We start from the raw sequence: 27790 nt of genomic DNA on the forward strand, positions 1-27790 counted from the left end.
TGAAAGGAGAGAATCAGAAAATATTTTATTACTCCCTCAAAGTTCAGATAAAGCAATCAAATTCTTTTTTTTTTTTTTAAAAACACAATAAGCAATATAAAATCTGTCCTACGAATGAAGTGTATAATTACAAACTGTATTCAAGCATTTGCACAAAATATTTCAAAAGCACTTTACTGAAGATGAAGCAACATGCATGCTGAGGCATCACGTCACTCTACCATGAGAAATAAGGAGTCAAAAAAGGAAAATACTATGAAAGTGGAGATATTTGTCAAAAAAGAAAAAAAAAACTCAAAGTAGAGCATTCTTTGGTATGATCTATAAAAAATTAGGAAAATAAAGTTTAAATTGCTGACATGGAGACAGTTGCAACATTGAAAGTTAAATTTCAAAACACATAAGTTGTTTAACATAGTGGAAGTTCAGTATTTACTTCTTTTTTTTTTTTTTTTTTAAATAAACAGCCCGTGTCCTTGTGCTGTGCCCTCCAGGGGTACAGATAGAGTTTCATCTGAAGGACCAGCTGTCCTCGTGTCTGTAAAACTCTGGGTCCTGCCCAGCAACTCACTCACACTCAGACACAACAGCTCTCAACATTCAGCACTCCTGACTTTGCTCTGGCAAAAACACTGTACATATTAATTACAAAAAAGAGGCAGCTCCATCTCTACTGGAGTGAGAACAAGTTTAGGATTAACAACCGGTCAGCTCAACATCATCACTTTTGAAATCCACCTTGAAAGACAACACTGAATTTGGTGTAAACTGCAGCTACTACCGGTTTGATTATTTTGATAGGAACTCTATTTGGCACAGGCGGCCATTCTGCTCTCAGGTTCAGAGGTAGAGGGGCTGCAGATCATCTAAAAGTGATCGGCTCAGCCCCAGGCACTGTTGAAGGGGTAACATGGACAGACGGTGACTGGTAGAGCCTCCATCTGTGATCCAGTTGCTAAACGCGACCACACACTTCAATGATTACGTTTATACTGTGTCCCAGCACGGGGGCAAGATACTCAAAGTCCAGGTATGTTCTTCTTGACACGCAGCCACAACAGCCTGACTCATTTCAAACCTTCTTCTTGAGGACACACATGGAGCGTCCTTTGCAGCAGGTTCAGCTCTTGATTCAGTTTGTTTCAAATTCTCTGAACCAGATTAGCCCTGTTAAGTCTTATTGTAAACAAAAAAAAAAGTTGTGTTTCCATTTCGTGTGTTTCACCAAAACACATTGTGTGTGTCCTTGAGGTGTGACAAACATGTTGAGTGTATTTCCTTCCTCACCGAATCTGTTTGAATATTCTGAACTGTTAACCTCCATGTTTATCAAGGGCCCACTCATCAAAACTCTGCTCCACTGCACAACTAATGGTGAAAAGCTCCACAGGGTACATTTAAAGCTGACTCTCTTCATGGCAGGTTTTGACCCTGTAGTGTGTTCACACGGGTAAAGGGACAAAATAAGGTAGACTCAAAAGAGTCAGTATGTAAGATCAATTACTTGATCTTTGTGTAGGCTGTTGATGGGCCCTGTTCTCTCATAATGAAATGGATCAAAGAAATGAGCTGCGAAAATTCAAATTAACCCAGAAAGACCTCAGAAAACAAAAAACGTCTCTTTATGAAGTTAATGTGACAGTGGCATTAAAAAGTTGATGAATGATTGTGTATATTGCCTTCCTGTATAATAACTGCGAAAAAAAAAAAATTGAATAAAGTATATACAATATACGATTAGTGTGTGGTATGGAAATGGGACACAGCTCTTGTAAGTGGACTCTACATCAGCACATGCTATTGATGGACAGCAGTGAGTCAAACCTGATCATAAGACATACGAGAGAACTGCTTCCTTCAGTTCTTCTGGTGCGAGAAGTTCTTTACCAGCAGATTCAGTCAAAGAGAAAATAACACTGGTGCTTCTTTGTGCATTCAGAGATTTGGACACACAGTATATCCAACGTATCCAGTCTGTCACAACGAGACCATGAGCCGATTGAACTGGGTTGTACGATTAAGTTCAAAATGCACTTATCTGGTGGTTTGTGAACCATCTGGACGACTGTCAGCGCTCAGTCATTTAGCTGTTAATGCCCCACTACAGGGAACATGGCTGATTATCTGTTTGCAGTGTTTCCCCTGTGGACGAGGCAGAGTTCCAGTTGGGTCTCTGAAATGTTTACAAATCCCACCTCCTCTTGGGAGGATATCCGAGGGAGGAGGGATGAAAGGTAATATGATGGGATAGACCATGTCAACCACTCCTCTGTCTTTCTCCTCCATCCTCGTCCCATCTCCGTTATCTGCTGTAAAAGAATTACAGAGGATATAGAAAAAGGTTCTCTGCGCTCGGATCAGCCGGCTTTGTGCTGCCTCGTTGCGCACAGACACACACTTCCTGTGTGCGAGTCCCTTTTCAGCTGTGTGGCTGCTGCTTGCTGGCTTCAGCAGGAACATGAGGTACAGTTGTGTCAGGAGTATTTCAGTCCAATGGTGTTTCTCCTGGTTAGTCCCCTGAGTCCTTACTGTCAGAGTGAGGAGTGTACTTCAGGCGAAACGTCCCTGTGAAACACAGCAGAGAAACACAGTGAAATTTGTGTTGTAATCTTCTCTGATAGAGATGAGAATAGCCCTTCATTAGAACTAAGAGTATTATTATCTTGCAGAAAACATTACAGTAATAATAACAAAACTCCCATGAGATGTATCTTTATCTCTTGATGCACAACAAGAAAATTCTCTGTTGTCAAGAGATAATTTATCCTGAGAGACAGTCTGATAAAAGAAAGGTTAATTAAGATTAATTAAATATCCATTCAATCATCATTAGAAACACTGCTCTTTTATATGCTTGGGAAACACAAATGACTTTTCATGTCATAAAGCAAATAATCAAAATTTGTAAATTAATTGTTAAGGAAACAACTTTGCATTAAAATAAAAAAAAGAAAACATTTGAATAGGATCATTACATTTGTCAGTTCAAATTTCTGTTACATATGAGGAATGAAATAATGAATTAAACTGAATCACAAAGTAAAGGTTTTTACTTTTTTTTTAAATCCCATAATGTTACACCATTTACAGAGGTCTGCAGCCTATGATACACCATTCTACAGTTCATTTGTCTGCTTCTTAAAAATGTGCAGTTTCAATTTTTTAATGTAGCCTAAATACATATCAGCAGTTTGTCACCTAAACCTCTGTAATTTTCAGGTGGCTCTTTACACGTGCTGTAAAACTGAGGCGTTCACATGAAGACAAATGAATTTTAAACCAAATGAGATTTAAAATGTCTTTTAAGATGTAATGTTGTGATTCCTTTCAAAGACAGAATAAAGCAAATAATTATTTGGCAAATGTAATCTATTGTTTACATGCAAATTTAATTGATTAATTTATGAATCACTTAGATTACCTTTCACTCACACACTCACCTTGCTGTGCTGAATCCATGGGCGGCTGTTTGCAGTCCTCTGCTCGGTGCCCGTTGGCACCACAGTTATAACAGGACACACTCCCTGCTGCCCGTTTCTGGCCTCCATTTCCCATGCTGCCAAGGGGCTGGTAGAAGCCAAAACCCTGCTGCTGGTCATGTGACACAGGGCTGTGGCGGTAGAGGGGCGGAGGCATCATCATTGGGTAGGAGAAGGGCGTGGCTCCGGTGCCGGCGGTGCTGGATGAGGCTAACAGGGGGCTGAGATGAAGCAGAGGACCCAAGGTGAAGAGGGAGGGGCCAGCTGAGAACGGCTGCAGGTAGCCGGCCGCAGCGTATCCAGGCAACGCCCCGTAGGTGCCGCAGTTCCCCCGACAACCGCAGGAGCTGCAAACACACACGGACGTGGTGTGACCTGAGCTTTGATCCAATGAGGAGACAGAGGACGGGGAAGGGGAGGGGCTGGAGGTAGGCTGGGGAGGGTAGTAGGTGTTGCCGGGTACTGCAGCCACAGGAACACTGCTGGCGGTTGCCATGGAAACGAAGCCACCTCCACCTCCACCACTGGAGCTCCCAGACTGTGAGCCGGACTTTGTGGAGGGACAGGAGGAGGAGAAAGACGAGAAGGAGGAGGAAGAGGAGGTAGGAGGGTGAGTGTAGCATCCAGACGGAGAGGGCGATGAAGAGGAGGAGAGATGGAAGTGAAGGGGGGGTTGGGAGACATGGTGGAGGCTGTTGGAGGTGGAGGTCAGAGCAGAACTGGTTTCCACCATCAGACCCACAGCACCTCCTGCCAGGCCACGACAGACCATGGAGTCCTGGAGCGCAGAGGAGCCGTCCACGCTCAGCCCAGGGAACAGGTTCTCCCGCCTCACCCCCATCCCCACACTCAGCCCCGGGCTGAAGCCTGCAGCTGCAGGCAGGCCCGAGCCCAGAGGCTTAGTCCTGTCCTCCATGCACAGCGGAGGCGGTCGGGGCTTGCGTGGGGAGGTCAGGATACGTGCTGGGTTCGAGACCGGGGAAAGCAGGGTCTGGGGGTAGCTGGCCTGCGGGTGGTAGGGAGACTGCGGGAGACTGAAGGGGAGGTGGGAGGAGCAGGAGGGAGGGAGGGGAGGAGCAGGATCAGTTTGGACGGGTAGGACCTGGGCCGTGGGGCGACTGGAGCCTGTGGGGCAGCTGGAGTTCAGGATGAAGAGGCAGGACCTGTCCTTCTCTGGACCCCCTCCTGCTGCATCTGGACCTGACACACCTGAAACACACACACAGGGGGGTTGGTTGTGTATTTGTAAAGATGCAGGGACTGAATGTCAGACAGAAGAACTGTGGGAAGGAGCTGTGAGAAAAAAAGCTTCTTTCAGGATACGCAGTATTTCATTTTTTAATTGATCATTTTTTTAATTGATAATTTTTGTCAGACATTTTTGTTCTGGTTATACAAACTGGTGTTTTATTGTAATTTTATTATCTTTGGTTCATTCATTGTCGTTTCACAGAGCTGCATTTCTAGCTGAGAGTCAGGGGATGTCGTAAAACCACACAAATCCATGTTTTCGATTTTTACACAAATCTTTTTTTGACATTTTATTTTGGTAGACTCAATAAAATATGGACTTAAAATTTCTGGGAAAATCCAACAAAGAAAACCATAACATAACTTCTTTTAACAATCTCCCCTCCTGTCAAATAAAAAGGACTTTTCTCCGACACTACAGAGAGATGGAGCAACAAATCTTGCACAAAGCATGATGGGATTAGACGAGGCAAGAGACAGGTGGGCGTCACAGAGGGCAACTGAAGTCTGATCAGAATGGAGTCGACACACTGGCAGTAACTCTTTTCACCATGTTTGTGTTTCTATGCAGCGACACAAACGGCACACTGACAACTTCACCATCTCTGTTCCGTTTCCAACCTCTGAAGACGGCGACAGAAAATCTGAAATCTGCCTATGTCACATTAACACCTGCACCTGATTACTGTAGGGATCAGTGATGAACAAATTAAACACATTTAGTTTTACTGCCTGGTGGTTGTATCCCTCTGCCAACCACTCAAGTTGTTATTGATACACTTCCTGTAAAACTCTATAGAGTTGTGTATTTAATTTATGTCTCTTCCTCTGCTGATATACACTGTATATCTACTGTATATGTACATTAGGGCAGCAGCTAGTTAAACCTTTTTTTATTATTGATCAATCTACTGATTATTTTTGATTTGTTTTGTTTATAAAATGAATTTTTTACAGACTCCGGTCTGTCAGACAGTAACAGATCACATCAGTCTCATATCCAGTCGCCTGCATAGGTACACACTCACTGACTGATCATTTTCATGGTGGTCTGTGTCATATTTATTATCAATGAGTTTAATGAGAAATGGGCTCGTTTCTACTGTTGACGCAACCTTTATCACCATCACAGCAGGAGTAACAAGGTTGTGAATAGAGAAAGAGAACAAGACAATGACTGGCTTGAAACATGCTGATTATCTGCCTGGGTTGTGCTTATTGGATGTACATTTTTGTATGTATGTATTCATTTGAATTAGCTTTTTTCCCCTCTGTAAGTACTTACTTATTTAATGTTTGTCCTTTTATCCAGAATGTAATATTGGTTTGGATGGGAAGGTGGGATTCTATAAATGTTAAAAATAATGTTGGGAAAAAGTGAGAAAAAAAGCTGTTGCATGTGTGTTTTAAGTGAGGGAAATTTTCATGTGTGGTCAGCCTACGCTGGTGTAAAATAATGGAGCATGAGGGGAAAAAACGCCTTTTCAAGCTGCAGCAGTCATAACTTCCAAAACCCATTTAGCATCTTTGCCTTCCTCCGGTTTTTCCTTAGGAGGAAACTTACGCCTGTGAAGGTCTCTGCTCCTGTCGAAGGTGGAGTCACAGCAGAGCGGAGTCCGGGGGGAGCAGGAGGAGCTGGAGTAGCCTGAGGACGAGCTGCTGTCTGTGGAGACGGGGTGATGGTGCGGCACAGCATCCACCTCCACTCGCAGCTCTCCTGAAATACATTTCAGCACAACACAAATTTGGACTGTTGCCATCTTTTTGCAGCTGGTTGTTTCACAATCATACAAATCCACACTTTGACACCAGGAGCCGCCCACAGTCTCATCCTGCTGGACGCTCTGATGTCATCTGCTCAGGAGCAGGTAAGATGCTTCACTGTCTCTTATCACATCCAGATGTGAAACACCAAATCAACTAATTTTGGACCATTTGTAGCAAAAGCTTTAGTCAAATATTTCTTATATCTAAAGAAGCAGAGAGCCTCACACAAAGCAGCTCAGATACCTGCAGTGGAGGTGGGGTGTGCTGAGGGTCCCATGTGACTGGAGGGCGTCACCCTGGCGATGCCGCTGCAGGACCGCTTCTCCATCTTCATCTCCCTGCTGGGGACACACACAGACTTACTACCGAGGAAAATAGTCTGTTACCACACAGTGAATTAAGAGAAGTTTGATGCATGTTGTTTGAGTCATCTTTTTCTTTCATCTTTGTGGATGCAAATCTTAGTATAAATAAAAGGTGGCGGGGTGGGGGGGCTTGACTTTTATATCTTTTTTTATATAAGCGAATGTCCTTAAATGACCACCAGAGGGAGACACTATCCACTCAACATGCTCCTCAGCGTCCCAGCTGCTCCTCCACAAACACATCTGCAAACTCACTGCATGGAAAACCACTGCAGGAACTTTCCATTTTCTTCTTTAAGCATGCACACACACACACACACACACACACACACACATACACACACACACAGGTTCTGTCACCCACCCAATGGAAACCTGTTGATACCGGGGATGGAAACATGATAAAGAGATAGCAACAGCAGGTTCCCATGTGAGGAATGCAGGTGTGTGTGTGTGTGTGTGTGGGTGTGTTTGTGTAATTAAGGGAGAGGGAGCATGAAGGAGCATTTGCTTGCACGTCAGTGTTTTTGTGTTTTTGCATATGTTTCTGTTGGTTATCTCCTCGTAGGCACACCTTATCTCTGCCGCCCACCTCCAGCTAGTTAACCATTGACACATATGGACCATTCCTGCTCCATTTTCAGTGTGAAATCAGCACCTGATCAGTTTGTCTGTTAATCATTAACAGGACAGAGCTAACTTCACCAAGCACTGACACACACACATCTTTTCTCCAGATGACCTGGAAGATTCAGAGCACTCGAGAATGTGGGAGGATGTCCGGTAATCCGGTCTTGGCGAACATGCTTCAAAGGGTTTAACAGGATGACACTTCACTTCCAAGTCAAATCCCCTCAAAAAATGTCCTGCTCTCAGTGGAGTTTGTACACAAGGGACGGTGAGCAAAGGTGATGCAATGATCCTAGCTGCACAGGACTACAACTGTTCTCTCTCACACTGCCCACAACTGGCCAGAATAGAGTGACACATCACCCCCCCCCCCAGATTTTGTGATTTTTGTAGCTTACTCTACTGACTTTTGTAGCTCTAGCTGGGTCTTGAGTTTCTTCTTTGCTCCTTGGGTCAAGTCGTACTTGTTTAAGTCCTCCTCTGTCAGCGCTAAAAACTGAAGGTTGTAGAGGAAAACAGAATCTTTAGAAACATTAAAACTTCCTGCAGTATGTTCAATAGAGAAAAAAAAAGACATCCTAAATCTGAATGAGCTTGACAACAGCTGGAAGTCCTGATTTAGTGGATGATGCGTTTACTTGCAAATACAAAAACGACAGGACAGACTCTGGAGCTGACCCACCTCCTCCATGGTGAGCTGCTTGAAGACGGGGTAGTACTTATGGAGCCGAAGCTTGCGGAGCCAGTCCAGGATGCCGTTCTGCTCTGGAGTGTTGGGCTGACACTGAGACTGTGACTGGGTGTGGCTGTGGGTCTGGGAGCGGGACTGGGAGTATGAAAGGGACTGGGAGTGTGAGTGGGACGTTGGCTGGGAGTGGGACAGGTGGAGGGACTGAGGCTGGGCACCGGACTGACTGCTGGGCTGCAGGTGAAGGTGGTGCTGGGAGTGCTGCTGGGGTTGAGGGTACGAGTGCGACTGACTGAGTTGGGGATGAGGCTGGGAGGAGCTATCGCCTCCGCTCACCATGGAGACCTGGCCGGGCAGGGAAGGCACAGGGGGAGGGAGGGAGGATAGCTGGGGGGAGTGCTGAGGAGGGGGAATGGAGGGAGGGAGAGGAGGAGGGAGGGAGGAGAGGTGAGGGGTGGAGCGAGTCAAGATGGAGCTGTGGGTGCTGACGACGGGCTGGACGCTGGCCACTCTATACACTGCCCTGAGAGAGAAGAGACCATCAGGGGGGGCACAGAGGTGAGGACGAGGATGATGATGACACAGAGAGTGAAGAATCCTACCTGTTGGCTCCTCGGTACTGAACCATACAGCCAAGATCTGTGAGAAGAACAAAGCACCTTCATCATTTTCATCATCATCACCAGGAAAACAGTGGATGATTGAGTAAAAATCCAGATCCAAAAAAAATAAAAACTCTTGTCCAGATGTGTTAACCAACAAGCTAAGTCCTGTCAGTTCATGTAGATGTTTCCACAGAGGGTACATAGGCTCACATGTAGGCTAATGGCCTCCACAGCCAACAGATCTCAACCCAGTTCGACTTATAAGGGAGATTTTGGAGCAACGTGTCAGACAGCGCTCGCCTCCACCATCATCAAAATACCAAATGAGTGGCATTCATTCCTCCAGTGGAAATCAGACACTTGTAGAATCCATGACTAAGACCGCCATCCTCCAGGACGCACTAATCCCGAGAACTAAAGCTGAATCCTATGTAGTGTATGTTTTTACGTCAGTTCAGTGATTGGTCAGCTGAGCTGATGCCACAGTGAAAGGAGGCAGCCAGCTGCTGTGGAAAGTGTAATATTAATATTATGACCCAATTTCAACAGGGCAGAAAATGTTTATTCATAGAATAAATAATTTTTAGATTTGTTTATAAATCATAAATGAGTCATAAAGTCACAACTTAGTCTTCACTCTTCTCTGTCCTCCCCCTTTACTTATTTTGTGTTCCAAGTTTATCTTGGCTCATTAGGCAAAAAAAAAAAAAAGTCAGATATTTGTCCTAAACAGCTGGAAAGTCACAGTCATTCTCAGTCTTATACAACCAGCAACAGTAACAGTGTAGAGCACAAAAACTACAAGGAGAAATACAGAGTGCTCACGGTATTTCACGGTCGCTGTAAATCTCCAGGTGAGTGTTTGGAGGTTGAAATGGTTAATGCTGGTGAAATCTGTCTATAGGAGGAATCACGACATTCCTGAGGAAGACCCCTTCATGGTCGAAACCACGAAACCTGCTACAAACACAACTAACTGTCTTTTTCCTGCTAATAAAAATGTAAATACAAATAAAACAACGCTCTTGCCCTCTATCATAAAGTCCAACCTCTGTAGGTCTGCAGGCCGATAATAAAGTGGCTGTCGTGTGACGTATCAAAGCATCAGAAATATTAGATATTTTGCTTTGCACACAAATACAATCAAGTTGCAAACTGTACCAGTGAGACAACCAATCAGAGCTTCATTTGCTTCATTTTGTTCCTGCCTGACAGAAGTGTCTGCGGTGTGTTTACTACAATTAGGGCATTAACTAGAGGAACACAAGCAGTGACCCATGTTCAATAACGGTGATATCACAGCCTCATATTCAGCTCATGCCTGTGATTATACTGTGGTGCAGGGCAGAGGTCTGTGTGTTTGTGGTTGCACATTACAGCAAAGTCAGACACATTCTTATTAGCCCTGCTTCCCGGGGGCACACACGCACACACACACACACACACGCATACAGAGGTATAAACAGATACTAAAAGTACAAGCACACACAGAAACACACTGCACTGCTGGCTAAAAATACTCTTCGGGGTGAAGTCACACTCACAGAATTGAGCACACAAACACACTTCACACACATACACACACACACACACACTCACACACACACACATACACACACATCAACATGAGGTCACCACAATCTAGGCTTCCCAACACAAACATGCCACGCTGAATTCCCACACCAGACTAAAATAGACCCCGTCCGCTCCCTCCAACACCTCCAAAACACAAACTGAAAATCCTGCCTGCAGTCTCACCTCTCTCACCTCTTCACCACCCACCAACCAGGATCCAGACTCACGGCCTTGTCCTTTCCATTACCTCTTTTTTTTCCCTCCCCTCTCTCTCTCTCTCATCTCCAACCCCAGAAGCCAGAGGTGAAATCTTTTATCCTTCCCGTCTAGTCCTGTCCCTTCTTGGTACCTTCTCTCCCTGCATCTAAGAATAGGGACCTCCTGTTTTATAATCCCGCTGCCGTCTATAAAGTCTTACTGGCTTTACAGCCTTTGCTGCCGCACACTCACGACATCAGCAGTTCAAATCTATCTGATGATTTCTGCTACGTGTCATCTGCTATTGCTCTACAAGCTCCAAGACTCAAAGGAAGAAAACATCAGTGTCTATAAAAGGATATAAAGACTTACTAGAGCTGGAGGTGAACGGGCTGGTCGGGGCTACAGGAGCTGTGGGAGGGGAGGAGGGTAAGGGAGGTAAGGAGGAGGGGAGGGAGGAAGGGCAGTTGGGTGAGAGAGGCCTGGTGGAGGTGAAGAACAGCTGGATGCTGTGGTGCTGGAGGACATGGCAGGGCAGCGCTGTCAGACTCCTGGGTGCAGGCAGAGAGACGGGACAGCAGGGAGTCAGACACAAAGAGTCCACTGGATTTAAAAACTACAGGCAGAGATGCTTCGACTCCACATTGCATCTATAGCTGCATCGTGGAGGTGCACTGAAAAGTTAGCTTTGTGTATTACATATCAACAACACAACAAGAAACAACAGTGTTTGTTTGTGGTGTAGATACAGATTAAATCAGTAATGTTCCCAGTTTACCCAGACAACAGTGGGTTACTTTGCTTTACTTCACTTCACTTACTTCACTGTCTGACTAGAGCTCACAACATCATCAGAGATCCCACCCACCCTCACCAGGGACCGTTCTCACTGCTGGCCTCTGGAAAGATGTTCAGAAGCAACAGCCAGATTCTGCAACAGGTTCTTCCCCATAGCTACAGGTTGCTGAACACTCAGTAATCCCCCCACACTCACACACACGCATTCACACTGGACTGAGCCCCGGACTGCTCCATATACTTGTGTACAACTGCACAAAAAAATCACTGCGGTGCAATATGTTTGATGTTTGTTGTTTGTTGTTTTTTCCTCATGAAAATTTTTTCATACTCATGCAAAGGTGCAATTCATTTTTGAAATACATTTTTATATTTTGTATATATACATATTTATTTATTTGATCTCCTCTATTTTATTTGTTTTTAATATATCGTACTTGTTGCTTTATCTTGAGCCACTGCAACAGAATCTCGTTCTGATACTTACTGTGTGGTGTGTAGTCTGAATGACAATAAAAAGTCCATTCAAATTTCACCCAGAGTCACAAATGTCAACCTCATGGTTGATGAGATATTTAAGTCTGGATCAAAGCGATGGACTGACTGATGATCATGTGTGTGAGGATGCAAATTTATGAACAGAAGTGTGTAGTGATATAATACACATTCCCGCCAGGTTTCACTGATTGACAGACGAAGGCTGTCACAAGCCAAGAAATGTAGCAAAGTGCTAATGCTGATAGCAAACAAAGATGGAAGGAGACACTGCAGGATTTTAATTTCTCCAAAAACCAACTGCAAATATTTCATGTAGAAGGAAGTGCATTTAACATGAGAGTGTAATTTTCTGGTCAACTATTTCTTAATCTAACGTTGTCAAAAGTCTCTGATTATCCATTGTTCATCAAATACTCATACTTTTCTCAGCTGGAACACACCAACCACCATGAGAGAGAAACAACACTTTACAATAAGAATACATAAAGAGGCAGGGTCGTGGGACTAACCTGGGATCCAGATCTATGGACTGAGGGAGGAACTTCTCCAATCCTTCATCGGGAAACGCTTGTGACATCTTAGAGAAAAAGGTTCCACAAGTGAGACATAAACACAAACTAAACTAAGCCCACTGTGTCATTACATTTCCATGCTGAATATAATGAGATTTCCATCCCCGTCAAACCTGATCAATCAAACAGCTTTGACAGTTAATGTAGTTAAGATTAAGCAGTCATGAAGAACCTTCCCTCTTCTCTGAACCTGAGTGTAGCCTGAGATTGTTTCTATCAGTGAAAGTGGTCCTGACCTGGGCCAGAAGCTCCGTCACCTCCTGCTGAGTTCGGACAACGTTTGACACAAAACCATCAGACCAGCTCACCTGGAGGAGCAGGGGAGAGTGGAGAGGAGGAGGCAGAAGGAGGAGGTGATGAGCAGAGGAGGAGGGTGGAAACACAAAGAGATGAACATTTGGAAAAAGTGAGCTGAGATCAATATGTGTGTGTGTCTGTTTGTGTATATGTGTTTTTTTCTGTGTACCGACCTCGAACACATATTCACTGGTGTCTTCGGGCTTGTGTGTCACTCCCCTCAGCACCACCCTCTCGATCACCACTGAGAGAAGAGCAGACTGGTCATTAGGTGAGTGGTGAGATGATGCAGTTTGGCCATAAATTAACAACAATCTTTATTCTGTAGTTTATTTTTGCAGAAAGCTTCTTCAATGTGAAGACTTGCTGCTTGTAAAACGATCTATGCAGCATGTACTCTCTATACTGTAATAATGTCTATCCCCTTTATATCTGTTTGTGGTCATGTGGGCCAAGCTGAAAATCAATGAGCAGGGAAATTGATTTTAATAAGATTTTTGCATCAGTATAATGATGTACTTTGATTTGTCAGATATGTACTTTGCTGGTTAAGTTATTAAACAATACTCATCGTGTGATTCAAAATTACATAGACTGTGATGTTATGATTCATATTCCTTAAAGGTTTAATAAATTAATTGCAAGAACAAGCCACTTATTGATTATATAATGATAATATAATGATTTATTGATTGATTCTTGTTTAATTTGCATTAGTCTCAAAGTCCTATTAGTCATTTGTAAAACACTTTTAATTGCACTAACCTTTAAAAAAACATGCTCCACAAATGAACTTGGGCTGATTAAATGCCAACGCACTGACACCAGTAGTAGAGTGCATATATTTAACATCCTCCTTTACTTAACTTTCTTTCATTACCCTCAGCTGCTACTTACACCTTCCTGCACTCATCAGCATTTTTCCTGGACCTCTAGCCGCGTATTCACAGACCAAGAGCCAAACTCATTTGTGCGATCTAATGGAAGAGCTGCTTCTCTTCTTTGTTTTCCCATTCATCCCTCAAGATTTGAAACCTTTGATACTCCTCGACACCAAAGAAGTTGGAGATCTCTGTAGCTATTTCTATTTAGAACAGTGGCCCCGGCATTCAAGGCTACTGTGGTGAGGAGCTCTGAATACTCATCCAGCCCTAAACTCTGGTGCTGCATCCTTGCTCTTCTGTTCACCCCCACCCCACCTCCGCTCAGCTCACCCATCTCTTCCTTCCCTTGATACCTGCAATAACAACCTCTCTTCCACATTACATGTAAGTCTGTCTGGCTTCAGGTGCAGAGGCAGGTTAGGGCTGCTCCGCTGCCATGAGATCCATGTCATTAGATAGAAAGGTGAAAAAGGTGGAACCACTAAATAGATGGTTGTGTGTGTGAGCAGAAGACCTCCAGGTATTGATTTAGGCATATTGGACTCCACAACTCTCTATTTGAAACCACATCAGGCATGCAGGGACAAGCAGCAGGGGAGGGGAAGACGTGAGGAGGAGGAGATGAATAAAGAGAAGGATAAAGGAGAGAAGAGAGTAGTTATTAGTTCTTCTGTAAAGCACTTTGTAACATTGTTAAGAGAAAACTCAGGTAAACAAAGATAATTATTAATATTATTCTCACCACACACACACACACACACACACACACACACACACACACACACACACACACACACACACACACACACACACACACCACCTTGCTGCGTGCCAATCCCGCAGCAGCTGTGGCAGACTCAAAATGCTGCCTGCTGCTAATCTCAGCTGTCACACACACACACACACACACACACACACACACACACACACACAGAACTGGACTCACACACTTTATTAAGTCCGTCAGTGTGTGTGAACAACATGCTGATGACGAGTTACAGTTACGGTGTGTCCTAAAGAGATAATAAACATCCCTTGTGTTGCTTCTGTGATTTTGTTGCCTTAAAGCTACAATTTACAGGTGACAACATTTTGTAAAAAAAAAAAAAAGGTGCAGCTCATGCTGCCTGACCCGAGGTGGCACAGGGAAAACAAGAGGGCGCGGCACATAAACTTAATTGTCTGTGCGAATGTGTGTGTGCGCCTCCCTGCATTTGTGTTTTTATGTGTTTCTACATACTGAATGCATGTGTTGTGTGTGTATTTTTTAATGCTGGTGACAGCTACGCGGTGTGACCATGAGGTAGTGAGATAGTTGAGCTTTGTGTTACAGACAGGGGCACGGGGCCAAGACAATAACAGACTGGCCTGGGGAGGCTGGCCCCACCTCAAACCACATACTGTACTGTACACCCTGAAACACCAGCTGATCATGTGATTGATTTCAAATGGATAATAATGATAAATTTCCTACATGATCAATTTGCCCTTTGAGTGTGACCGTGACCTTGAACGGAGGGTGAGACACTGCTGTCAACTTAGTCATAAAGTGTGTTCAACTTCAGCGCTGTTCCTTTTTTAAAGACTCAACTCACTGTGACACGCTCACACACAAGTGACAAGACCTCACCTCATTATTTTACAATGATATGATATATTTGCATTTGCATAAACACTATTAGTTTGACAGATTCATACAATTGTGTGTAAAGTTCCATCAATTAATATTTTTTTATATAAACTGAATCAAATGACTAGTGACAGTTACAAACCCACAGAAAAATCTGGAGAGTTCTTTGCAGAAAACTGCACTAACCAATATTTTTATGCTACAGTTTCCCTCTGCTTTATGGAGAGCTTTAGCATCTTTCAGCTTTATGTTTTTAAAGCTTTATGCGTTTTATTTTACATATAACTTTACTGTCTGGTACATTCTCACTGCTCTTATCAGCACCGTTTCCAGCTAAGCAGGTAGCGACTTCTAGCAAACAAGCTATGATAAAACCACTGTGGGATAGCAACTCAGAACAACATAGCAGATAGATAACATTGACTACTAGATGGTGAAAAAATGGAAGAAAGAGATTTTTCTCAAGAGTTGGTGGGGACCAAATAGAGCTAAAAAATAATAATATCGCAGCGTCCCTGTATCTGCTGGATATGTAAGTAGGCAACTATTTGCTAACATGAAAGTCATAGCAACTCTATACCTATCTATATGACAGAGAGACACTGAGACAGAGAAAACACTAAACACTAATAGTATCTAGAAATGTAGACAGTTGCAGTTTTATTTGCCCAGTGTTTGAGATACACCTGAGATTTGTGCTGCCACCTAATACAACAACAAAGTCAACTAAAACTGAAAAACTCAACTTTAATGAAAAAAACAAGGGAAAAAAGGTAACATGATAACATTCAGATGCATGACTTTGAGTTCAAACGTCAGCAGCTTCTATTGTGCTCAAATACTGAGACAGATCCTGAAGTTTTATCACAGTAGGAACTATTGATTCAGAAGGATTGGGGACGATTGCTCTGACAGATCACCCTGTGCATGTTCATCCCAAAGTGCCATACTACACTGCAGCTCTCACACACACACACACACACACACACACACACACACACACACACACACAGCCTTAGGGCAGCATTCTTTAAGCTTAGTTGTAGTGTTCAGATGTGCCAGCATGCCACATCTTGTTCAACTAGGCTTAACTGGTCGTACAGCAAGACACACACACTGCATGCCGATATGCAGGGATGGAGGGTGGGGGTGAAACCATAAATACATACAGTAAGTAAGTAAGACAGGGGGATAATGCAATCAATAAAAGTAGGAAGTAACAGAATACAGCAGCACAGTAGAGGATATTTCCATTACATAAGCTCGTGTGTATTATAAATAACACAGGATCATCGTAGGTGAAGCTGCAGACACATAAAAACAATAACTTCCAGTAGCTCACCTTTTCCTGCTTTCACCTGGTGGGTTTTTGTCGGTGCTGCTGCATCCAGGCCTTGCCCAGCAGGTGGAGAGAGGGGTAGATGAGAAGGAGGGGGTGGAGGAGGAGGAGGAGGAGGAGGAAGAGGGAGGTCTGGGAGAGGAGGGGTGAGGTCTTGGCTGACCGCTTGGTCTCCTCGTCCCTTGGCGACGCCAGAGCCCAGCCCTGAGGGTGTGCCAGCCTCTCTGGTCTGGCTCTGGAGAACAGGGGTGAGAGGTCATTGAGCAGAGGAGAGGTTAGGACCGCAGAGCAAAGGTCAGAGATAACTACAGCACGGCACATTACGGACTCGGCCTTAAGTGGAGCTTGTTTGTGCACCGGAGCATGTGTGGCACCAATATAACACTGACCTCAAGGTGCAACCCTGAGGCCGAGTTCAATTTTATCGTGCAATGTGAAATCTGTCTCAGTGAATTCTGCCTCTACAGAAACTGTCCCACCAGTCGCCTTCACTGTCCCACAAAAACACACACAAAAACACACACAAAAACACACACACACACACACACACACAAGGCAACATTCAACAACCATCTAGATGAATGCAGTGCTTAAGCTCTGTGCTGTCACTGCTTGTACAAATTCCAAGATTAAGCAATGCTCTCTCCGGGGCTGGCACAGCGCTTTAACAAAGCGAGGAGAAAGATTTGGCAGCGCAGAGCAAACCAATATTTAACCAGGCCGTTCGACTGAGAGGGCGTTTTTTTTATTTATAGCAACACCCTGGAGGAGCAGTTTTAAGGAGAGAGAGCTCACATTCAATCACACATTAAACCTGGAGCTGCTGCTTTCACTGGAATTGCCCATGAGGCACTCGACATCAATGCAACGCCAGAAAGACGCAGGACTCTAATGACTACTTAGATTAAAGTCCTGAGTGACTAATGTTGACTACTTGACATTGTGACTTTTAGTCGGGTTTTGCTCAGGACTAGAGTGTCCGTATTTTATATGAAGATGTTAATATCAATGCCAGCTGTCGTCAGTATTCTACGTCAAACTGACAATGTCGTTACACGTTGTTCTGATGTTGAATTTTGATCACTCAACAGCCGAACTTACATTCAACCAAATACTGTATCAACATCTAACATTATGTTGATCTGTCTAGTTGCCCTGAAGTGGCCAAAAAAAAAAAAAAAAAGCATAAAAGCAAAAAACTAAATAATTACAACTGTTTTTTTTTTTTTAACAAATCTGTCGTTCATTAGGTTAATGACTGCTTTACTGGATGCTGAACATTAACATGTGGCGATCCTGTACCACAAACTGTCGGTCTCTAACACAAACAGCACAATTCCCAAATCCCTAAAGACCACAAGATTATGAAATATTGCCCCCAACCCAAAGCCAGCGCTGTAAACAGTTTGTCACAACACTACAGTGTTTACATGGTTAATTACATATTATCCTTGACATGTAAACAAAGCAGGGAATTCAGAACAATTGGACTTATTTTAGCCACATTTCTCTTTGTCATGGAAATTCAACCACTGAGGTTCTTCTCACATAAATGAGATTTTATGTAAATAAGGTTAAAGGTTTAAATAATCACTGACTGTATCCTACAGTGTAGTACGCTCTGTATGATGTATGGAATGTGGACTTATGGGCTCGTGAACATTTGAAGTTACCATACTTACTGTAAGACGTTGCTATTTTTAAAACCAGTTGGTAGACGCAGTGTGTTTCTGTATCTACCCTTGTTTAAATGAAGGTTATTATCTCAACTTTAGGATTTCTCTGTGCCAGCAGGAAAGCAACTTCAAGTGCTGATTTATAGAATTAAAGATAAGAACATTTCATTAGTATTATTGTTTTATTTGGAGTTAAGAGAGTATAACTGTCCAATCTTTCTCCAGAGAAAAAATCCAATATGTGCTATTGTACAGAATCACACACACACACACACACACGCAGTAGATCTGAAAACAATTAAGTGTGCTACTGCCACATCTGCATGTTACTCGCCTAACCTGCCAACTGTGCTCCGTCTGCAGACTGTAAGTGGAGGGAAAGCAGATTCTGACTCTGTAACGATGTAAGTACATGAAGTAAAAACAGCACTCGTGTGATCAACATGACTCAGTGGGATGGATTATGAGGAAGAAACAGGAAAACAAGAGGTTTGGAAATGAAACAAAGATACATTCCGATAACGTGAACCTTCTTGAACGTTGCTTGTAGCAACAGTAAAGTAAAAACAACTAAAAAGCTACAAAACCCAGACTGTGTGCTGACAGCAGCTCCTCCTCCCTCTCCTCCAACAGTCAGCTAAGCTCTGCTGTTAATTCCGACACTGGCAATGCTTTTTATAGGTATATAAAGCACTCATATAATAGGGTGATTATGCAGGTCTGTACAGGCCCAACAGTGGCTGTAGGCCAATGTATCGTATGTGCTGTTCATACCACTGCACGCTTGTTGCTCGAGCCTGCTGGAGGAAACCAACTTCAACTGTTTCTCGTCTGGAGAGACTCGGCATCCAGCTGCTTTGTGTTAAAATAAGCTTATGTAAGTTAACTTAAAATCCTGGAGGCTGAACTGGCTGCAGCAACTGGTGCAGCATTAAAATGTATCTTATGTCCTGAATGAAAATTTTGAGGGACTTCAATGAATATTTATATGTCTTTATACATCTACTCAATTACAGCTCAGAGTGAAATATTCTACTTTTTATTCCACTAGATTTATCTTACAGCTGTAGTTACTGGTCACTTTGAGTGTGGACCAGTGTGTTGGGGGACCTACTGGCAATAATGGAAAATAATATTCATAATTCTATTTTCATTAGCGTACAGACACCTGAAACTACAAATCATTGTGATAGCTTAGAATGAACTCTTCATTTCCTCTTCGACAGAGTCCGCCATGTTGCACCGCCATGTTTCTACAGGAGCCCAGAAGGCACAAACCAAACACTTAGAGAGGCATTAGAGAGGGCCCTTTGTGTTTTAATGTTACCTGAAGGCCACCGTAGTTTCTCCTAGAAATTGGAAAAGAAGGAGTGAGGGGAGGGGTATTCAGTTGGTTTCAATCTGCAGCCTCACTGCAAGATGCCACTAAATCCTAAACACTGGTCCTTTAAGATCTTACATACAAAACAATGTCTTGAATGTAAGTGTAAAGAGCTTTTAAAAACAGTACAAGGAATAGACCTAGTTAATAGTTAATCAATAGTATAAAGAGCAGTTAAAACTGAGTGCCACCTCAAGATACAATGTTAAAATTCTGATCAGATGTTAAAAAAGACATATATCTTCTGAAGGAAACCTTAAACTAAACACTTGCTTAATTCAGTGCACTTGGGTTTGGCTGTATCAGCCTCAAACTTGTTCTGGTATGACCAGTAGCTTATGTTGGCTAATGTTAGCTAATATTCACAAACTACTTGCAGTACCGTTACACTTCATCTAATCATGCCACAGATAAAAACAAGAATTAAATGCACAAGGAGATGTGGCTGTTGTGTCCTTCAAATCTCAAGGGAATCATGGGAAATTACATGTGCACTTATTATTATAATTCCCACTTTTGACCACGGTGGTAGGTCTTTCATTAGACTTACATAGTTAAAGCTGCGTTAATTGATTTAAACAGCCTCTTGAGGCAGTAGAACAAACATTTCCCATTCACACAGACACAGAGAAACGTTCATTCATAGCTGTGTTTCTGAACACCTGACACAGTCTACTATTCTCTCTCCTTCACCAGCCCCTGAGTGACACGTCTGGCTCCACTGTGTTCCTCAGCTACTTGCCAACTCTGTCTGTCTGTCTGCCGTTTGGCGCTGACAGGTAGCGCTTTAAAGTGGCTGCCTCGTGTATCTGATGAGAGCTGTGAGAGTGAACCAGAACGCTGAAGGTGTGGGACAGGAAACTAAAACAATAAGCTAAAAGACACTAAAACACTGTGTGTAGAGACTGATAGCAGTTTTAGTTGAGTTTATCACTTCAGGTGATCCCTATCACATTATTCATAGTCATTTGATTTCATGTAAATGCAAAAATGTTGATTAGTGCAACTTTAAGTGTAGGTTTTGAATACTTTTCCTGCGCTGATTAACTGAGATTTCAGTGATGGCCACGACTGGATTAACATTCAAGACTTTAAAAGTTATTTCTGCTACACTTCCCCCAGCTTCCTGCCACTGTCGCTAACACAAACCTTGCTGCAGACGACGTACACACTTTAGCAGCCTTTAGCTTTCAGTTACTGCGTCAAATATATCTACAGTTGATGATAGAGTGCCTGGCTAAAAGCTGCTCTACTGTAGATAATGTAAGAGAGCCCACTGGTTTACAATGAAACCCTGTCATTGCTTTTGGAGCACTGAGGGAAAGGAAAGAGAGCCAGAGAGAGAGAGAGAGAGAGAGAGAGTAAGAGCATTTATAACTTCCTGGGGATTCACTGGAGACACACACACATGCACACGCTCACAGACACACACACACACACACACACCACAGTGGGTTGATTTCAGCATAGAGAAATGTGCTGACCTGCACTTAGCAGGAGCCAAGGGCAACAAAACACTAAATACAAACGCTCCTCTCTGAGCTGGGTACTTTCCCTTCACTGCTCACACATGTTTAAACAGTGTGCCTGCCTGCCTCTGAGTGAACATTCAAGTGTGTGTGTGTGTCTATGTAGAAGACGGGGAAAAAAATAACCACTGTTGTGCTTCTTTAACTTTGTTTTTCCATGTGTCTCTGTCTCTCACACGCAGTGATAAATAGTTTCGTTCTCTCCCAAAATCCATGCAAGATGATCCCAGATGTTACTGTAACAGGAGGTTAATGAACTACTCATTTCCCTGCATCTGTGGGAAATCCCCTCCTCTCCCTCCATCTGTGATCTTCATCTTTTATTACAACACATCCAGGCAGTGGGACCACATTTGGTTGTAAACAACTGCTGTTTTCTACCTGTCGTCTTTTATCATCACTATTTAGACATTTTATGGTTGACCACTGATTTTGTTGTTTGGGATAGTATTTGTTTTAGTCCATTTGGTAGCGGTTTGACTCATCACCCAAAAAAAAAAAAAAATGGATGGATGTTTCCGCATCCAGCTTCTCTTGCCTAGAACCAGTCATTAGACTGGTCATAAAAAAGGTGGGAAGTTCATCGGTTCAGTTCAAATCCAAATAGAGGAATTCTGATCATCTGAGAAACAAGCCATTGTTTGTTTATATTGCCACTTGTTCTTTAACATCTTTCACGCACTCGTTTGAGCATTTGCACATAGACACACTTACACAAATACATGTGTACAGCACGTGTTTTCCATATGACAGTGGTGCTGTTCTAACGCTGCGTCTGTTACTCATTAGCTCAGACGTATCTGATGCCGTTGGTGTCTAAACTGAATCCTTCTTTTTCCCTCCTGCAAATTTTCTTGATGGTTGAGTTGATCACGTGTCATATGTTTGGCCTGCGCTTCTCTCTTGTTTTTGCTTATTGATATATAAGAGCCTTTCAGTCTGGAGCTATTTCATTAAAGCTTTTGCATTTGAAACTCTAGCTCTGTACCGGGAAAAATCCTCCAACAAGAAGAAGAAATAACTTAGTTGTTTGCCAAGTTGTGTTTTTCAAATTATTTGTAAAACCTGTGCTGATGCTAGCCAACATTCTTCTTCTTCTTCCCACCTTTTGCAGGCACGCTGCTACGTTCCCGGGCAAGTCATAGCCACAAACTCTAAGCATGAAACCGTCAGCGTGAAGGCGTATTGTGTAGCCATGTGCTTCCCATGTGCGGCCATGCTAGTAGACACAAAGCACTGCTCCACAGCAGCACCGGTGATCAAGCACTCAACAGGATGTCTATAAGCCATTACACATCCACAGTAAACTATTCACTTAACTCCAACCATGGAACCACATGATAAACTACGATGTAAGACTTGTTCCGCAACCCAGACTTGAGGTGTGTCCTTTGTTTAAAATTTGATTTCTTTCCTGAGTTTGTATTTTGTGTTTTAATTTCTTGGCTACACATTTTTTTATCTGCTACATTTATTCAATTTTACACCACTTATTTATTAGAAATTAATATTCTTTGAAAATGTAATTGCAATCCTATTAGCAACAACATCCATCAGTAGAAAAAAAAGGTTTATGCCTCTTTTGAACTGAAGACATGAACTACCTTTTAGCCAGTAACTCAAACTACCAAATACAAATCACACACACGCTCTATTGTTAAGTTTACATGAACACTAACAAGTTCACACTATGTTGCTCCCTACCCTGTGCCAGCAGGTGCAGTGCATGTAGCAGGGTTGGCAGGCAGACAGGGGCAGGTAGGCAGCGCTGGCATCAGGCAGCGAGCAGGCAGCGGGGGACAGCGAGGCCAGAGGCAGGGACACGTTCTGATGGTGACAGTGGTGATGTGGCTGAGCGTAACAAACAGCGGCTCGATCGCCGCCGGGCCCTACTGCTTGAGCCTCTCCTGCTGCTCCGCTGCTCACCTGGAACAAGCAACAGGCGCAGTGAGAGGCCGGAGAGCACAAATATGACGACCTGTAACACAGCTGGTGAAGATACGTGGCTTTCATCTGTCCATTAGATATGGAACGGCCTTTTGTTTGCCTTGTGCTGACACTTTTTCACTATAAGGCAGTTGAACAATATATTAAGTTTACAAAGTATTAATGATTAATATTCCCGTCGTCGCAATAAATGAGTTATTGCTCGACTTTTTGCTCAACCCTTTACTGGCTATAATTCAGATATTCTCAGTGTGTAGTGATAAGGAGCCTGATATCTTCTAAATCTGAAGCTTTTAAGGCCTTTCAGTTACAGTTGCTGCCAAAAGAGGAAAATTTAATGCAGAAGCCATAAAAATAAAATGTCTTTTTGTTAAGTCAACTAACAAGGATATGTTTCTGATCTGACCTCTGTGGTCGACATCCTGAACTGTCAGTTTTCACCTACAAGCCTGTAATTTACTGTGTTCACCGCGGAGCACATGACTGAGGTCTGCTGTGTGAACAGCGAGCCTGTCATTGACTCTGTCTCACCTGTAATTTTGGTGTTAAAGCAACATGTGAATATGCTGCACTCATTTGTTGTATATTTCCGCGGCAGGTTTCAGAAGAACCTAAAATTTGGTTTGCATTTCTCTGGTATGTTGACACTTTCTTCTTTTTTTTTTTTTTTCTCTTCGCAGGTGAAAAGCTCATCTGTTGCCAGGGGGCCGGGCGGATGGGCAGAGGTGGTGATGACCCAGAGCACACTGCACTGGAGGGTAACACCCAGCGCTCTGAATCTGAGGACGGCCTGCTGCACGCTCACTGTGTCACCTGCTTTATCAGCTCCTTGATCAAACTTTTTGTTCAGACAATGAGTAACCACATGTTCTCAATCAGTCACTCGGTGGGACTTTTACTTGCATTTTGTTTATGCCATTAACACACCATTTAGACTACACGGGACAGTTTTTTGGGGTGGCTGATTTCCTCTCGCAGGGTGGCCACATTAAAAAACACACTGAAAGTCGCTTCATCTATTTGGATTTTCTCCACTTGATACAGTCTGTTTCCATCCTTACTGTACTATTGAATAATTGTGTCGGTAACTAATTGGACTAATAAAAGTTAATAAGTTCTGTGTCCAAGCATCTAAATGTTAAGAAAATTGCATCTGAACAAATTTTGCCAATAGTTTTGTGACCTATTCCTCCATCTGCATAGAATTTGGCAAATGATTTGATTTTATATTCTGTGCTGTGTTTTAAAGCACCATCTGCTATTCATTTCCAACTGCTGTCTTCTACATTTCACTACACTAAGGGGTCTACCAATGAAACGGGTACTTATAAGAATGTGATTTGTGTAGGAAATAAGTGAAGTTTGTTCACTTGAGAGTCGAGTCTCCAGGCTCCTGACCCCTGGTCACCTCAGGGATGTTCTTATGTGGACTTTCCTGAGCGCCCCTCTCACCTGCAGGATGTCCTGGATCTGGCTGAGCTGCTGCCTCAGCACCTGCTTCTGGTGGAAGCTGAAGGCCGGGTGGTTAGACGCCATGGTGAACAGCAACAGAAACTGCTCCTCTGTTCTCCCGTCGTTCAGCGCCAGACCGTAATTATTGATCACCGTGTCTGTGTGAGTCAGCGTCCGGTACAGGACCCCCGCCGCCTCCCGGTTGTCCGAGCCGAGCAAGGCGAGGGACACCAGCAGCTTGCTGCGCACCACCTCGTCGGTGATGTTGGTGAGGCCCGACAGGTCGGCGGGGTTGTTGGCTTTGATCTCCGCATCCCGGAGGGAGTGGTAGTCCTTGCGGGCCAAGTCCTCCAGGCAGGAGCCGAGGAAGCGGAGCTCGATGGGGACGCAGAGGTCCAGCAGCCCGCACAGGAACTCAGCCCTCTGGGCAGAGGTGAGGGAGGAGAACCAGCGGTACACCCCCTCCCTCTGGACACAGCTCCGGCTCTCCACCATCCTCATACATCCGCTCAAAAGGTGCCTGACCTGTTACTGGTCGGACAACAGCTGGAGGTCAAATGTCAGACTTTCAGCTGAGAGGGAACTCGTGTGTGGACGGTGTGCGTGTGCGTAATTGCGCAGCGGCGTGTGAGCGGCGGTACCCTCAGGTGGCCATGAAGTCAGAGCTTATTTTATTCAACTTTTACCGAACTCAGGGACTGAGGCTGTTTCTCACTTCACACTCTCAGTGCTTGTTTCCACACACGGCGGCCACAGGAGTAAAATAAAAGAAGTACAAGTCGTTTCCTTTGTTGGCGGAGAGAGCCGCAGGCCTCTCTGAACCACCACCTCTCAGAAGGCGCCTCTGTGTTTTGCTCAGCTGGCAGTCAGGAGTCCCTCCGGCTTGTCCCCCTCCGCCGGTCGGACCGCAGCCTCCCTGAAGCCACGGAAACTGTTCTTGCAGAACGGTGGAGAAGATGAAAACACGCCGCCCCCATTCAAGGAGCCTCTCTGTCCCTCAGAGGTGATGTGATCGGAGCCGCCCCGCTCGGCTGTCCCGCACTGCACAACAATCCCTTCCTGGAGAGTTGCTCCTCTGTCCTCATGGTTTCCCAAAACTTGTGCAGGGATCCTTGTGCAGAAGCAGAGCCACGAAGTCTCAACAGCTAGCAAGACTGTGGTGGGGTTAAAGTTTAAAAACAAAGCCTGTGTGGCCTAAAGCTGCTTCTTCTGCCGCCGCCGCTGGAAATAACATTATAACATTTCCGAGACATTACCTCATCAGACTCCACTGTGGGGGGGGGGAAACACTCACCGGTGATTCCGGAGGATTTGTTCAATGTCCATGAATGAATTCAGAGCAAAACGTAGTTGTACGCTCCGTGTATTCTGCCTTGAGTCTTGAAGTGGAGGAAAAAAACAGCTGTGTTTAACATTATCCCAAATCTGGCAGAAAACCAGCCCACTATACAAAAATGTCTGCTCTGATTGGCTGCGAGTCCTGTCTGTAATCTGTTCTTTTGCCGTGATTGGTCCAGAGAGATATCCTCTACCCTGCTGTTTCACATCTTTTTCCCATGCGCTCATACATATATCAGCTTTGTTCCCGGAGCTTTAAAGAGCCAGATACACGCGTGTTGTGATGCTAAAAGTCTCTTAAATCACAGCCAGACTCTGTGTTTTACATATGGATTATCACCTTCAGTGGTTGGCTTTTACTTTCTGACTGTTTTAGAAGCAAACGAACTGCAGCTAAAAGGGAAATCGAATTACAAAGCAGCAGGACGGTGACCAGTGTTCAAACACAGTGAGGGTTATTTTAGTAATCTGTACTATACTGATAGTTATGCGCTGCATTTAAAGTTAAACCTTCTGCGTCCCAGTATGAAGCCCCTTAGCTCTGCTGTTTGCAGTTCACATCTAGGACCAGAAGAGGGCGTCACAACCACGTCATAAAGATGCTCCATGCTGACGCACCGGAACTTACTGATGCTGCACACCTTATGACACCTGTCCCTGAAAATGTAATTACTTTGTATAATATGTGTTAACACTTCAATCTTTGTTTTCCTTTAATCCTCCCCTCTGTGTTACTCTTCTCTTCCCCCCATCTACATCAGTGCAGCTCTCCCTCCCTCCATCCTCTCTCTCATTGAGAACATTGGTCTCTGGAGGTAAACCCCGCCCCTGAACAAGGCCCCGCCCCTCCGCCGACAGAGGAAAATTTTGTTAACGTTGCTATAGTAACCATAAGACTTCCTCTCAACCAGGCCTGTACCACTCCCTCTCTGCATCAGGGATGCTGTCTAATGCACAATCACACACAAGCATGAGATTAAAAACACAAGAGCCAAGAGTCATTTTCTTTCCAACACTTTCATTATTTTCTCCACATAACTCAAAAACAAAACAGAGTAATTCCCAGAAACATAAAGAAAGAAAGAAAGAAAGAAAGAAAGAAAGAGAAAGAAAGAAAGAGGAGAGTCAAACTATAGAGAGAGAGCTTGGCATGCTGTGCATGCTGCGGACTAACAAGGTGGCGCAGGGCATCGTCACCAGGCTGATGGCATACAGCAGAGCTTCTTAAACCTGTTTCTGTCTGGGACCCAAAATGAAATAAAAATATACTGTTCTGCCTCTAGGGGTGCAGGCACATTAGACTGAACTCTTGTAACAATGTGGGGAAACACCAGAAATGAACCTACGGCTGAGGTTGACTTCCGATCCATAATTTGAGAAACGCTGTCGGACAGAAAAACAACAGCGATATACTCCCTGCCCCCTGTAAGTTGTTACCAATGGCAACAGGCTCAGCCATCCCATCCCATCACGTGAAAGGAGGATGATGCACACACATGTTCACACACTCCGTTGAGCATTCATGTGCACACATGCAAACAAACACAGAGGTTGATTTGTGAGATGGGTTGGCAGAGAAAAACCCATTACTTTCAGCTGACTACAAAAACAGACAAATCGTTACTGGTATTTCTGACTGTACTCAAGTCACTGAGGGTCTTGGGTCGGTGGAGGAGAAGCTGAGAAATGGAGGCAGTAAATCCTGACATCGATCCTGGCCACTGCAGCCTGTTACGCTACAACAGACTTCTAGCATTTCACTAAATTTCTCTTAGCAAGTTCTGCATGGAGTATCAATTAGACTCACATCGAGACTTCGACTGGTTTCTGGCATCAGCTGTTTTACTCAGCCTTTTGTGCCAAGTAGGCTGTTCTCCAAGCACTGCTCCTA

General features: G+C 43.9%; 1 protein-coding gene across 4 annotated transcripts; it reads right to left on the minus strand.

The window, feature by feature from the left end:
• zcchc14 (zinc finger, CCHC domain containing 14) lies at positions 1-26412 on the minus strand. 4 transcript variants are annotated; one of them, XM_071457930.1, is made up of 14 exons: positions 24562-26412; positions 22867-23088; positions 16580-16811; positions 12897-12967; positions 12663-12734; positions 12364-12431; positions 10931-11109; positions 8783-8819; positions 8175-8703; positions 7900-7988; positions 6741-6835; positions 6295-6447; positions 3441-4688; positions 1-2565 (listed from the first exon to the last, which is right to left on the minus strand). In XM_071457930.1, exons 1-14 carry the CDS (start codon positions 25060-25062, stop codon positions 2510-2512), a joined length of 3552 nt encoding a protein of 1183 aa, XP_071314031.1. In that variant the 5' UTR covers positions 25063-26412; the 3' UTR covers positions 1-2509. The 4 variants fall into 4 exon arrangements, with proteins under 4 accessions (XP_071314031.1, XP_071314012.1, XP_071314020.1 ...); XM_071457911.1 differs by having other exon boundaries at positions 6741-6838; positions 7891-7988; XM_071457919.1 differs by having other exon boundaries at positions 6741-6838; positions 24562-26411.
• Positions 26413-27790: the final 1378 nt, after the last annotated feature.

The sequence above is a fragment of the Trachinotus anak genome, unplaced genomic scaffold (assembly GCF_046630095.1).
Source record: "Trachinotus anak isolate AG129_WGS33_773 ecotype Australia unplaced genomic scaffold, CSIRO_AGI_Tana_v1 ptg000002l, whole genome shotgun sequence".
Lineage (NCBI taxonomy): Eukaryota > Metazoa > Chordata > Actinopteri > Carangiformes > Carangidae > Trachinotus > Trachinotus anak.